The following is a 14,559-nucleotide window of genomic DNA, read 5'->3' as shown; positions in this document are numbered from 1 at the left end:
TGTAAGATAATAAGAATTGTTAGAGCCGTTTAAGGTCCGGTGTCACGTTCCTGACCTGTTTTCTGTTAGTTTTGTATGTGTTAGTTGGTCAGGACGTGAGTTCGGGTGGGCAGTCTATGTTTTCTGTTTCTATGTTGGTTAATGGGTACCTAATATGGTTCTCAATTAGAGGCAGGTGGTTTTCATCTCCTCTGATTGAGAACCATATTAAGGTAGGTAGTTTCACAGTGTTTGTTGGTGGGTGGTTGTCTCCTGTGTCTGTGTCTATGTTGCACCATTCGGGACTGTTTCGTTCGTTCGTCATTTTGTGTAGTAAATTTCCTGTTCGTGAGTTCTTCGTGTTTCATGTAAGTTCGTCGTCCAGGTCTGTCTACTCCGTTTGTTGTTTTGTTAGTTTATAGTGAAGTTCGTGTTTTCGTCTTTTCTTTAAATAAATCATGTCAACTCAAGAAGCTGCATTTTGGTTCAATCCCTGCTCCTCCTCTTCGGATGAAGAGGAGGAGGAACGCCGTTACAGAACCACCCACCAATCCAGAACCAAGCAGCGCAAGTTTTAGCAGCGGCCAAGAAATCAGGACTCATGGACTTGGGAGGAAGTATTGGAGGGAAAAGGACACTGGGCTCACATTGGGGAATATCGCCGCGCTCGTGAGGAGATGGAGGCAGCGAGAGCCCAAGAGCGGTGGTATGAGGAGGCAGCAAGGAGACGTGGCTGGAAGCCCGAGAAGAGACCCCAAAAATTTCTTGGGGGGGGCTAAGAGGTAGTGGGCCGAGGGCAGGTAGGAAACCTGCGCCCACTTCCCAGGCTTACCGTGGAGAGCGGGAGTACGGGCAGACACCGTGTTACGCAGTAGAGCGCATGGTGTCTCCTGTACGTGTGCATAGCCCGGTGCGGGTTATTCCACCTCCCCACACTGGTAGGGCTAGATTGAGCATTGAGCCAAGTGCCATGAAGCCGGCTCTACATATCTGGCCACCAGTGCGTCTCCTCGGGCCGGCTTACATGGCACCAGCCTTACGCATGGTGTCCCCGGTTCGCCTACATATCCCGGTGCGGGTTATTCCACCTCCCCGCACTGGGCGGGCGACGGGGAGCATTCAACCAGGTAAGGTTGGGCAGGCTCAATGCTCAAGGGAGCCAGTAAGCCTGCACGGTCCGGTATTTCCGGCGCTACCTCCCCGCCCCAGCCCAGTACCACCAGTGCCTACACCACGCACCAGGCTTCCAGTGCGTTTTCAGAGCCCTGTTCCTCCTCCACGCACTCTCCCTATGGTGCGTGTCTCCAGCCCAGTGCCTCCAGTTCCGGCACCACGCACTAAGCCACCTGTGCGTCTCCAGAGTCCTGTACACACTGTTACTTCTCCCCGTACTCGTCCTGAGGTGCGTGCCCTCAGCCCGGTACCACCAGTGCCGGTACCACGCACCAGGCACATAGTACGTTTTGAGAATCCAGTGTGCCCTGTCCCTGCTCCCCGCACTAGCCTGAAGGTGCGTGTCCTTAGCCCGGTGCCTCCAGTTCCGGCACCACGCACCAGGTCTACAGTGCGCCTTATCCGGCCAGAGCCATCCGTCTCCCCAGCGCCATCTGAGCCATCCGTCTCCCCAGCGCCATCTGAGCCATCCGTCTCCATAGCGCCATCTGAGCCATCCGTCTCCCCAGCGCCATCTGAGCCATCCGTCTCCCCAGCGCCATCTGAGCCATCCGTCTCCCCAGCGCCATCTGAGCCATCCGTCTCCCCAGCGCCATCTGAGCCATCCGTCTGTCCCGAGCCATTAGAGCCGCCCGTCTGTCCCGAGCCGTCAGAGCCGTTCGTCAGTCAGGAGCCGCTAGAGCCATTCGTCAGTCAGGATCTGCCAGAGCCGCCAACCAGACAGGATCTGCCAGAGCCGCCAACCAGACAGGATCTGCCAGAGCCGCCAACCAGACAGGATCTGCCAGAGCCGCCAACCAGACAGGATCTGCCAGAGCCGCCAACCAGACAGGATCTGCCAGAGCCGCCAGCCAGACAGGATCTGCCAGAGCCGCCAGTGAGCCATGAGCGTCCAGAGCCGTCAGCGAGCCATGAGCAGCCAGAGCCGTCAGCGAGCCATGAGCAGCCAGAGCCGTCAGCGAGCCATGAGCGTCCAGAGCCGTCAGCCTGCCATGAGCGTCCAGAGCCGTCAGCCTGCCATGAGCGTCCAGAGCCGTCAGCCTGCCATGAGCGTCCAGAGCCGTCAGCCTGCCATGAGCGTCCAGAGCCGTCAGCCTGCCATGAGCGTCCAGAGCCGTCAGCCTGCCATGAGCGTCCAGAGCCGTCAGCCTGCCATGAGCGTCCAGAGCCGTCAGCCTGCCATGAGCGTCCAGAGCCGTCCGCCAGTCATGAGCGTCCGGAGTTGTCATTCATCCAGAACTGCCTCTCAGTTCAGAGCTGTCTCTCTGTCCGGAGCTGCCCTTCAGTCCGGAGTTGCCTCTCTATCCTGAGCTACCTCTCTATCCTGAGCTATCCCTCTGTCCTGAGCTACCTCTCTGTCCTGAGCTACCTTGTCCCGGAGCTGTCCTTGATCTTGGTGTTGCCCCTTAAATTAGGTGGGTTTAATAAGAGGGTGGTCAGTCGGAGGGGGAGACGTAAGCTGGGATTGACTATGGTGGGGTGGGGACCTCGCCCAGAGCCTGAGCCACCACCGTGGTCAGATGCCCACCCTGACCCTCCCCTAGACTTTGTGCTGGTGCGCCCGGAGTTCGCACCTTAAGGGGGGGTTATGTCACGTTCCTGACCTGTTTTCTGTTAGTTTTGTATGTGTTAGTTGGTCAGGACGTGAGTTCGGGTGGGCAGTCTATGTTTTCTGTTTCTATGTTGGTTAATGGGTGACCTAATATGGTTCTCAATTAGAGGCAGGTGGTTTTCATCTCCTCTGATTGAGAATCATATTAAGGTAGGTAGTTTCACATTGTTTGTTGGTGGGTGGTTGTCTCCTGTGTCTGTGTCTATGTTGCACCATTCGGGACTGTTTCGTTCGTTCGTCATTTTGTGTAGTAATTTTCCTGTTCGTGAGTTCTTCGTGTTTCATGTAAGTTCGTCGTCCAGGTCTGTCTACTCCGTTTGTTGTTTTGTTAGTTTATAGTGAAGTTCGTGTTTTCGTATTTTCTTTAAATAAATCATGTCAACTCAAGAAGCTGCATTTTGGTTCAATCCCTGCTCCTCCTCTTCGGATGAAGAGGAGGAGGAACGCCGTTACATCCGGTATTAAGGAGAGCTGAAAACATTGTCTAGATTTAAGTGAAAAAAAGTAGAGAAGTCCTCCACTATTCTTCTGGTAAAGGGACTGCTTCTGTAAGATAATGAAAATCCTCACTTTAGTTGAAGCAGACGATAATCAAGCAGGACAGGTGCGTAAACCTTGGAGTTTGATCATTTCCTTTTTTCGGTTGCCCAGGTGCACAGGGCTAATACAGGGCTCCTCTCCCCTGTAACTATTCCTCAGGTCGTTGCTGTAAATGAGAACGTGTCCTCAGTCAACTTACCTGGTAAAATAACGGATAAATAAAATGTAAAAATACCTTGGTAACAAAAGACAACTGACAAAGGCCATAATATTCTGTTGAATAACTGTTATTGTGATGTCAGTGAAATCGGGCCTCACAGCATGTGCTGCAGCTCAAACACCTGGTCTATGGGGAGGTGAAGCACACAGCTGTCTGATCTGAGAACAATAGCAGGCTTTGTGTATCAGCTGTCACTCATCACAAAGGTCACATATGACCCAGAGTGGAGACCTTGAGGGCCTAAACCACTGCATTCTGCGCCCTGCCCTGTCTAAAATGGAGACAAAGTGCCCTTTAAACATGAAGTGGTGTTACATCCCGTTTTCTCATCGCAATCTGTTTTGTATTTCAGTTGTAACCAATTGCAATGTTATTTATAATGTTTCAGCTCTCCAGTAGTTGGTAGTTTTGAACCATTTACGTCTTAAGAACATCCAGTGGTGTGGTAAGCCGAGGGTTTCTTTCATGCAGCCTCTTGCTCTCTTTCCCCTGCTCCCTGGGCCTCAGCCCTGCACTACAGGAGCTCCACAGGCCTCATCCCCCAAGGCAGGCACAGGATCACTCAGGCCATAGATGGACCACTGCCCTAGACATCCAGTCCTCTGAGTCCTCCAGCCTCTACTGACAGCACCAGGCTACCACCTCATTAAGAGAGCAGCACAGAGTAGCATCTTAGTTCAATTATGGAGCTGAACTGCTAACTGCTACCCCTAATCCGGGCTGGACGCCAGATAGAGTTTTTGGTTTGTTTTTAATGACAGAATATGCTATCATACACCAGGCTGAGATGTTCTTCTCTTTTTCTCTGGAAGGAAAACCAAGTCAGCCCCACAAAACCTGACCTTTCAACTTAATTTGCAAATGGTGCATTTTATGCATTGCCATCTCTGCTCTGTGCAGTAAAGGCCTTTCTGACAGGGCTCTCCTGTGGTTTTTTATTCCACACTGGGTTGAGATCATTTGCTGGTGTATTTTTACAGGTTTCCAGCTCTCAATGACCCTGAACTGTTCACGGGCTCCTCCAGGGACTGTTAAGTTGGGCTCACATCTCTGCCTTATCAAACCCTCTGCTTACAATAACACAACACTACCATAACCACAACAATATGGAGAGTGAACTGAGTGACCTGGCAGACACAGGAGCCATTATGTGCCCCCTGTAACAATGCTGCAGCAGAGCATAACAGGCCCATTATGGTGTGTTCTCTCTCCCCAGTCTACGTTGTACAGAGGCCCGGCCCGGCCGGCAGTGAGCGTGGCTCTCTCTGCAGGTCTAGAGCTCTGGGGCCAGTAACATTTTTGAGCGGCTGCAGTGCATTGGCAATTCCACATTTTACACTGCAACTACGGAAAATAAGGGAACTACCTCAGCCAACAGCCCAACCGGGATGCGGCCTTGATGTCTTTCTGGGGTAAGGCGAGACAGAGAGACAGAAAGACAGAAAGAGAGAAAAAGAGAAAGAGCGGGTGGCATTGTTTCAGTCCTGGCCTGGGACAGACGCCCACACACATCCACAACCTCATTCAGAGTCATAGACTATTTTTATTCCTTTGACAGATGTGAACAATTGGACAAAGCATTAATGTAAGCAATACTCAACAATGGCACTTGCTGGCTATGGCCAGTGACTGGGAGCAGAACATAATCTAATTTGGACGGCCAAACCCATGTTTGCCAGGGATTTACATTGCAGCCAAAAAGCCTTGGTTGGCAATTTCCAAGACAGCAGTCGAAAAGCAGCAGAAAATTGCTTCCAGGGCTGCAGACCAGACAAGATTATATTCAAAGTCTTTGTGAGGGCTTTGCCTGAATAGGACCTCGGCACACACACACACACACACACACACACACACACACACACACACACACACACACACACAGATTAGAGCGAGAAGAGCATTTCTACTACTTGCAAAATGTTAGGAGTCAGGACTTTGTGGAACACCAGCAAAGCTCCATTTGAATATGTTCGGCTCTGAGGTGTACGACAGGGGAAAGAGAATATTGTACTCATCAATAATGTAGGGAGGAGGGGGTGTCAGGGGGACAGGGGCAGTTCAATAGGTTAATACACTGGCGTTTCACCCTTTGATTTCAGTTTGGGAGATGTCAGCAGAGGAATATATTGTATCTCTACACACAGCCTCCAGTGAACAGTGGGTACTACCAAGACCAAGACAAGAACTATGGGAATATCAACCAAGACAAGAGCTATGGCAATATCAACCAAGACAAGAGCTATGGGAATATCAACCAAGACAAGAGCTATGGCAATATCAACCAAGACAAGAACTATGGGAATATCAACCAAGACAAGAGCTATGGGAATATTAACCAAGACAAGAGCTATAAGAATCTCAAGCAAGACAAGAGTTATAGGAATATCACCAATCTGTGACACCTGAATCAGTGACTCTGTAGCCTGTTTTCTCCTGTATCTCAGTTCATACAGTATAGGACAAACTATGAAATCTTCAACCTGCAGATGAATACACCCAATCCTAACAGTTTTACCAGTTCTAGCTAGCTATGCTAATAGCAGGAGATAATTCCAGGAGTTGCAAATGGATCCTGTTGTATTTGACTGTACACATTCTCAGTTGTTTTAGATAAAAGCATCCACTGAGCAAATAAATAATGGAACAAAGTAATTGCCCTCTACAGACAATAATACCTTTAGATAAATATTTCAAAAGGGAACATTTTGAGCCTTGGAAAAGCTTTTATTGTACTGATGGGATATAGTAAAAAAGGACAAATAGAAAACAGTAAAGCATGAATATTTTACATGTCCTCAACAAGAAGGTAGATGACTAGTGAACTGTAGAATTAAAGAACGTCTTTCACCTCTAAGGGCAGGAGTAAGGAGAGAGAGATGAGTAGGAACGAGAGAGAGAGGGGGGGGGGCAGTAGAAAGAGACAAGAGAGAGAGAAAGAAAGAGAAAGATGAGAGAGAGAGAGAGAGAGAGAGAGAGAGAGAGAGAGAGAGAGAGAGAGAGAGAGAGAGAGAGAGAGAGAGAGAGAGAGAGAGAGAGAGAGATGGAAAGAGAGAGTAAGAAGGGCCATATGGAGGGATCCCAGTAATAGGGGTGAGAGAGGAGGAAGGGATGCATTGTGCTCCATGGACACACTTTGTATTAAAAGATGAATTGATCCATCTGTAAGCAGCACTTAGCCCCACTCTCCGGCTGGGTCGTTACACTGGGATAAATCAATATTTAATATCCCTCTCCAACAGCCACACTAGATGATTTTAACCTCTCCTTAATCCCATTTATGTTACTTTTCCAGAATCTTCATGTAAGCTTTCACTGTGATAAACTTCCAAACAGCCGACTGGGAGCACAGCTATTAAAGAGCACACAGTATTTATGTCAGGTGAGGCGCTTGGCTGAAATATTAATATTCTGAAACTGACCAAAGTGAAAGCTTTTATCTGGGCCGTCCAGGCCTGTGCAGACTGTCGGCTTGTAACAGGGGAAGGGAAGGCCACTCCGTGCTGTGCCGCGCCAGACCTGTGCAGACTGTCGGCTTGTAACAGGGGAAGGGAAGGCCACTCCGTGCTGTGTAGCGCCAGACCTGTGCAGACTGTCGGCTTGTAACAGGGGAAGGGAAGGCCACTCCGTGCTGTGTAGCGCCAGACCTGTGCAGACTGTCGGCTTGTAACAGGGGAAGGGAAGGCCACTCCGTGCTGTGTAGCGCCAGACCTGTGCAGACTGTCGGCTTGTAACAGGGGAAGGGAAGGCCACTCCGTGCTGTGTAGCGCCAGACCTGTGCAGACTGTCGGCTTGTAACAGGGGAAGGGAAGGCCACTCCGTGCTGTGTAGCGCCAGACCTGTGCAGACTGTCGGCTTGTAACAGGGGAAGGGAAGGCCACTCCGTGCTGTGTAGCGCCAGGCCTGTGCAGACTGTCGGCTTGTAACAGGGGAAGGGAAGGCCACTCCGTGCTGTGTAGCGCCAGACCTGTGCAGACTGTCGACTTGTAACAGGGGAAGGGAAGGCCACTCCGTGCTGTGTAGCGCCAGACCTGTGCAGACTGTCGGCTTGTAACAGGGGAAGGGAAGGCCACTCCGTGCTGTGTAGCGCCAGACCCGTGCAGACTGTCGGTTTGTAACAGGGGAAGGGAAGGCCACTCCGTGCTGTGCCACGCCAGACCTGTGCAGACTGTCGGCTTGTAACAGGGGAAGGGAAGGCCACTCCGTGCTGTGTAGCGCCAGACCTGTGCAGACTGTCGGCTTGTAACAGGGGAAGGGAAGGCCACTCCGTGCTGTGTAGCGCCAGACCTGTGCAGACTGTCGGCTTGTAACAGGGGAAGGGAAGGCCACTCCGTGCTGTGTAGCGCCAGACCTGTGCAGACTGTCGGCTTGTAACAGGGGAAGGGAAGGCCACTCCGTGCTGTGCCACGCCAGACCTGTGCAGACTGTCGGCTTGTAACAGGGGAAGGGAAGGCCACTCCGTGCTGTGTAGCGCCAGACCTGTGCAGACTGTCGGCTTGTAACAGGGGTAGGGAAGGCCACTCCGTGCTGTGTAGCGCCAGACCTGTGCAGACTGTCGGCTTGTAACAGGGGAAGGGAAGGCCACTCCGTGCTGTGTAGCGCCAGACCTGTGCAGACTGTCGGCTTGTAACAGGGGAAGGGAAGGCCACTCCGTGCTGTGTAGCGCCAGACCTGTGCAGACTGTCGGCTTGTAACAGGGGAAGGGAAGGCCACTCCGTGCTGTGTAGCGCCAGACCTGTGCAGACTGTCGGCTTGTAACAGGGGAAGGGAAGGCCACTCCGTGCTGTGTAGCGCCAGACCTGTGCAGACTGTCGGCTTGTAACAGGGGAAGGGAAGGCCACTCCGTGCTGTGTAGCGCCAGACCTGTGCAGACTGTCGGCTTGTAACAGGGGAAGGGAAGGCCACTCCGTGCTGTGTAGCGCCAGACCTGTGCAGACTGTCGGCTTGTAACAGGGGAAGGGAAGGCCACTCCGTGCTGTGCCGCGCCAGACCTGGTGCTCCCCAATCCTCTTCCTTCTCTCCCTCCCTCCTTCCTAACCCTCCCTCTCTCCTTCCCTCCCAGGCTGAATTACAGCCCTCTGTTTTTACTGTGCCACAGTGATGATCACTCTTCTGGCTCACTTGTTAAAGTGTGTCCCAGCACTAAGCACACACACCATCCTGATAGGGACAGTGTCACTGGAACTGTCTTTATCTGCCTTTGGTCTAGGGATGGAGCCAAGCATGGCTACAGAAGACTGATCATATTCACAACCACATTGACCTGAGAGTTTCACATTGGAGTGTCTCTTTGGTATGACTGAGACAGCATGAAGAGCTGCTACTCAGTCCCTCTCTAAGCACTTGTAGCATCAGCACTTATAATTCAGTCATTCACCCACTCTTGGGTGACCCACTCTTGGGTGAAATAGTTCCAAAAGGGTTCTCGGCTGTCCCCATAGGATAACATTTTCTGGTTCCAGGTAGAACTCTTTCTGGTTCCATGTAGAACCGTCTGTGGAAAGGGTCAAGACAGCACCTTTTTTCTAAGAGTGCAGGCGAGGTAGTGCCAAGGGTTTCATGCTAACTCATTAGAGATGCAGCTACTTCTCCTAAACATAGCTGTGCCTCTGGGAAGCTGTCCTCTGACAGACCCAGGTGGGAGGATGGAGAGAGAGGCCAGGCACACGAAGGCTGACTGACTTCCAAAAGAAGGAGTCTTTGTGGTGTGTACGGTTACCTAGGGCAACGCGATAACCTCAAAATACCAGTCATATTTTCAAACTGATAGCCCACCTAATTATAATTTGTTGTTCTTGGCCGTGTACTGTCAATGCTGTGATCTTGAACCACAAGCCTCCGCAGTCTTACCTCGCTGTTACATTGCCTCTTACATTGCACTGACTCTATGCACACAATGGACTCTACCCACACACCCACACATACTAACACTGACATTTTTATTCTTTATCTTTAACTCTGCATTGTTGGAAAAGGACCCGTAAGTAAGCATTTCACTGTTAGTCTACACTCTGTCTCTCTCTCTCTCTGTCTCTCTGTCTCTCTCTCTGTCTCGCTCTCTGTCTCGCTCTCTGTCTCGCTCTCTGTCTCGCTCTCTGTCTCGCTCTCTGTCACGCTCTCTGTCACGCTTTCTGTCACGCTCTCTCTGTCTTTCTCTCTATCTATCTCTCTGTCCCTCTGTCTATCTCTCTGTGTCTCTGTCTCTCTCTCTCTGTCTCTCTCTCCTCAGACTGAGTACACAGACTGAAAGGGGTGGAGCAGAGGTGAGGAGTGATTGACAGCTTCATCCACAAATGCCCCTCCCTGTTATAAATACACACAGCTTACCCGAGAGGATTGTTTAAACACAGGCTGAGTAGACAGGCCCATAATGCAGTCGAGACAAAAACGAAAGCCAACAAAAGAGGGGCAGAGAAAAGCGGTAAGCTCTACCTGCTAAGAACAATGGAGGGGTAGGTGTTTGCTGCCTGTTGAAAACAGTTCCTTTCAGGGCATTGTTCATACGCTGCATTCATATCATGTAGCAGCAGATTCTGGAGCTTGGCTCACCTTAGAGTCAGGGAGGTAGAGAACGCTACAGGGTTGTCCCACAGACACACCGACAGACACACAGACAGACACACAGACAGACACACAGACAGTGACTGAGTGGAAACGGGAGATGGGAGTGTTAACGTTACTCTACGGGCCTCAGACTCACCCACTTAGTGGAGAAGCAACAAAGACAGAGACACTGAGGAAGCGTAACTAGCTAACAGGAACAGTTATGATGGCGGGGTGTTAAGCTGTACAACCATAAAAAATTGTAGTTTGAATTTCCTTTTATAACAACACAACTGAGATGGGACTGAACTTTAAATACAAAAACAATACAAATGGTTTTATTATCTGGTGACATGGCAAGACACGTTGATCCCACTGAGTTGTTAAACTATTGGTCATGTCCCTTGACTTGACACACTTCAGTCTGAGCTCACTGCATTGCCACCTGTGTAGACACAGATTTACCCCTAAAACTAAATTAAAGAAGAAATCAAAATAGATATTCGTAGATGTTTTTACATATACATTGACCTAGTTGAATGTGTTGGTTAAAAGTGTCAGGTGTTGAAATATTAATGAAGCTCCGCTCCCAGTTCCTGCCTGCTCCTCACAGCCAACTGGCAATATGGCACCAATCAGAGGGAGGTGGATGTTGTTTTCTCTCCTTGATTGACTCATCGCTTGAAGATATTTTAAAAGGGAATCCCGGGGAGGGGAGTGTGTGTGCTCCTGGTACAAAGCGCCCCTGTCCCATGTCGAGGGACGGAGAGGGCCGCATGTCTGCTTTAATTGGGCAGAGACATCAGAGTGTTAACCCGCACCGGGCAGCACCATGGTCCGTTCCTCTATCACCAACATCAACACACACGCATGCAAACACCATAATGCACGCACACGCACACACACACACACACACACACACACACACACACACACACACACACACACACACACACACACACACACACACACACACACACACACACACACATATACACACACAGCCATGCCAATGTCAATCAAAACCACTACTCTGGACCAACATTAAAGACAAACATTGGTCTGAAGAATTATATCTAAAAAAGAAAATAGCGGAAATCACTTTACTAGTTGTGGTTTTGGGCTACTCACAATGTACTCAGTGAACCAGCTCTGTTGGTGAGGAAAAAAGAGGGAGGGAAGGAGAAAAGAGAGACAGAGAGAGAAGAGTGAATAAACAGAAAGCAACATATAGGAAGATAAATGGAAGAGAGGAGAAAAGGAATGAGAGAGAATGAGACAGAGAGCTGGATGGACAGACAGACGGACGGAGGGGGCAGGGATTCTGACCTTGTCAGCCCTGCTGCAGTTGTTGAGGCCCATGCCTGTGAGGGCAGAGAGCTTGGCCTCCATGCCCTGCTGGTGGTGCTGCAGCTGCTCTCTCTGGATCTGTTCTCTCATCTTCCTGGCCTCCTGGATGGCCTTCATCACCGCATCCTGGTCCCCGAACAGCGCTGTGGAGTTCAGGCTGGACAGGATGTCTGGGGAGGGAGCGTCACGCCCAGTTAAACCACACACACAGTAGATACACTTACACACTATTCATTTTGATTCACAGTGAATGAGCCCACTGACAGGTGTTGATCATCCTATGTGGAGAATCAAGCCTTGTATGAGGTCCTCTTCCTTTTTCCAGTGTGTGTGTGTGTGTGTGTGTGTGTGTGTGTGTGTGTGTGTGTGTGTGTGTGTGTGTGTGTGTGTGTGTGTGTGTGTGTGTGTGTGCGTGTGTGTGTGCGTGCGCGTGCGCGTGCGCGTGTGCGTGTGTGTGTGTGTGCGTGTGTGCGTGTGTGTGTGCGCGTGTGCGCGTGTGCGTGCACGTGTGTGCTGCCTGCATCTGTGTACGTGTGGGTCTGTTTTAAAGACAGCGAGAGGCAGTAGACCGAGTCTGTCGACCTTCTTTGTGTAATTAACATCTCAAAGTTAGGTGAGGAGGGATGGCAGTTAAAGACACAGAAATAGAATAAAACAAACATGGGGTTCAAACCCCCAGTCTGAACGGAACAGCGGAAATACAGGCGCTTTAATGAAAGACTGCATTTAATAACAGTTAGCAAAGGCTGAGTAGAAAGGCTTAACATGAGAGGGATGGTGAAACGTGAGACCTCTTAAAAACAAATAATGTGTTACAACATCCGCAGCTCTAGATTGCATGGTTTTTAATACCAAGGTTCCACCGAGATTAAGAGTTGCAATTGTGTCAACAGTTTCGTCTACAGGGATACAGGGATAAACGTCATTAACTTTTGTTTCATCCAGATAAAAAAATCATTCAAAGCCATTTTTACACCTTGACAGTGTGAAATATTGTATGTTCAACTCCCATTATCTAAACACAGAAAATAAAACCAACAAAATATCTAGCTTCAATCCTTTATCAATGTTATGGAATTATAATGATCTTTCTATGTGATCGAGGGGGTGCCAACTTCAAAACAGATTAAATCAGTATGTATTGACTATTAGAGATGGAGCCGGAGGTGAGATGCAAAGTGTGGCGAGTTCTTACCCAGAGAAGACCCACGGCCCATGCCTCCGAGGGGACTCTGGATGCCGCTCTTGGACAGGCTGTTGGGGCTGGTCTTGCTGCCTGTGAACAGGCTTTGTGTGGGGGACGTGGGGGACTTGACCAGCTCTGCCGTCTTGGGCCGGGCGGAGAGGTTGAGAGGCTGCGTTCCCTCCTCCTTGTGGAGATGGGGTAAGGGAGCGGAGTGGAAGAGAGATAGAGAGAGAGAAACAGACAGAAAGAGGGGGAGAGAGAAAGAGAGGGAGAGACAGCGGGAGAGCGAGGACACAGATGTGAATAAGGGCTCCTCCTATTGGAGGATGTGTGGGCTCCCAGACAACACTCTGCTCCTGGCTAATTACTAGTGCTCCTATCTGACCGTCCTCTGCTCCCCCCCTCTCCCTCCCCTTCTCTCCTCTCCCCTCTTCTATCCTTCTCTACTCTCCCCCTCTTTTCCTCTCCCCTCCTCTCTTCTCCTCTCCTCTCCTCATTCATCTGCTGGCACCGTGCCATCATGGCCGTCCTCACAGTTGCCGAGCGCCTTTGTTCACACTAATTAAATCTGATTTTTGCCTCCCTGTACATCTTCATCTGTTCTCCCTCTTCTCCGGTCTAAGAATGAATAATAACCACATTACAGAGATACATGGTGATGATTAAAGATGGTTGTAAGTAACAGTCATCAAACGTCAGTTGCGTTATCTAATTCATTAAGTTGTTTTCCAATTTCCTTTCTCATTTGCGGATACTGGTGTTAGTCATTTGTTTCATGTAATACTGCATCCGACAGTGTGTAATAAATGTATAACTGGTTTAGAATGCATTCTTTGTAAAGTTGGGTGAGTTAATGTGAGATGTCAGGTCACAGGAGGACATGTCTGCTGGGCTGGTTGCAGTACAGCACAGAGCAGCAGTAAGGTGTGATTGAGGCTGATGGTGGTCTGTGGTGTTCTCCAGGCCAGTGTCTAGGAGCTCTTGGAGAGGATACCTGCTACCTGACTGGATGGTACTGTAGGTATTACACACGTACCAATGGAGGAAAGTACCTGGGTATGTCAAGTATAGCTCTACTGCCTCCTTATGTATCTCTCTAGTGAAGCCTCTTCGCTGAGATTAGTCTGTATGCTGTTGTTAACAGTTTTTTTCAAAGCCCAAGTGTCTCCTTGTCCAAACATATGGCTGGCTCAGACACAGACTGCCTCAAGGCCTTGTTATTGCTGTGCCAATAACAGTTTGTCATCCAATGCAGCCAAAAGCTGACAAACAAAACTAACAGCAATCTAATTCTAACTAAGGATGAATACAGATGGGGCTTTGGGGACATATGTACTTTACATTAGTGTTTAATTATTGATAGTTCAAGCTCACAACCTTAGTGTTTAGAAGTATGATAAATACTCATAGAGTCCATTCAGAACAGCAACTCAATGTCACAATATCTGAGTGAAAAGGCCTGTAGGATCTGTTCAGTGCCTCATATCTAACACACAGCCTTGATGACATAGATCCTATAAAGTGACAGGGTTTAGGAGACAGCTTGATACAGGCCCATGGATGAGCTCCCAGGAGGCTGTGTGCCTGGGGTCATGGGGGAGGTGTGGTGGGGTTGTGGGGGAGGCAGTATTAAGCTCCAGAGCTTGAGAGAGAGAGCTGCACTACAATTCAATGACATGATTTAAGTCCCTTCACTATAGTGATATTAAGCTAAACTTTTCCAAATGGAGGCATGTTTCTGATTATGGCCTGGCATGGTGAGAGGATGATGTATCTACTCTATGCTCCATACGGAGGTCTGGTGGATCCAGGCCATGCAGTAGCAGACCCTGCTCTCGGGTTTATTTACAAGACAATAACAGTCATCAACCCTTCCTTTTCCCTTCACTTTTTAAACTGCATTTAAATACGAGTGATTCTCTCTCTGTTCTAATGGTTTTATTCCGTCATAATAAAAAA

The 14,559-nt window shown here is 49.6% G+C and overlaps 1 protein-coding gene across 18 annotated transcripts in view; it reads right to left on the bottom strand.

The window, feature by feature from the left end:
* Positions 1–14,559, bottom strand: part of sox6 (SRY-box transcription factor 6) — a 235,787-nt gene that overhangs the window by 33,846 nt on the left and 187,382 nt on the right. For 13 of the 18 annotated variants that reach the window (XM_071380895.1, XM_071380892.1, XM_071380897.1 and 10 more), the window contains 3 exons: positions 12,610–12,784; positions 11,394–11,584; positions 11,196–11,216 (listed from right to left, as the gene is read on the bottom strand). In XM_071380895.1, coding sequence (XP_071236996.1) covers positions 11,196–11,216; positions 11,394–11,584; positions 12,610–12,784 — 387 coding nt within the window. The remainder of the gene's footprint in view (positions 1–11,195; positions 11,217–11,393; positions 11,585–12,609; positions 12,785–14,559) is intronic. The other 5 variants (XM_071380888.1, XM_071380891.1, XM_071380898.1 and 2 more) reach the window with 2 other exon arrangements.

The sequence above is a fragment of the Salvelinus alpinus genome, chromosome 33, assembly GCF_045679555.1.
Source record: "Salvelinus alpinus chromosome 33, SLU_Salpinus.1, whole genome shotgun sequence".
Taxonomy (NCBI): domain Eukaryota; kingdom Metazoa; phylum Chordata; class Actinopteri; order Salmoniformes; family Salmonidae; genus Salvelinus; species Salvelinus alpinus.
Note: the sequence above shows the minus strand (reverse complement) of the source record. Positions and strands in the feature narration are given on the sequence as shown.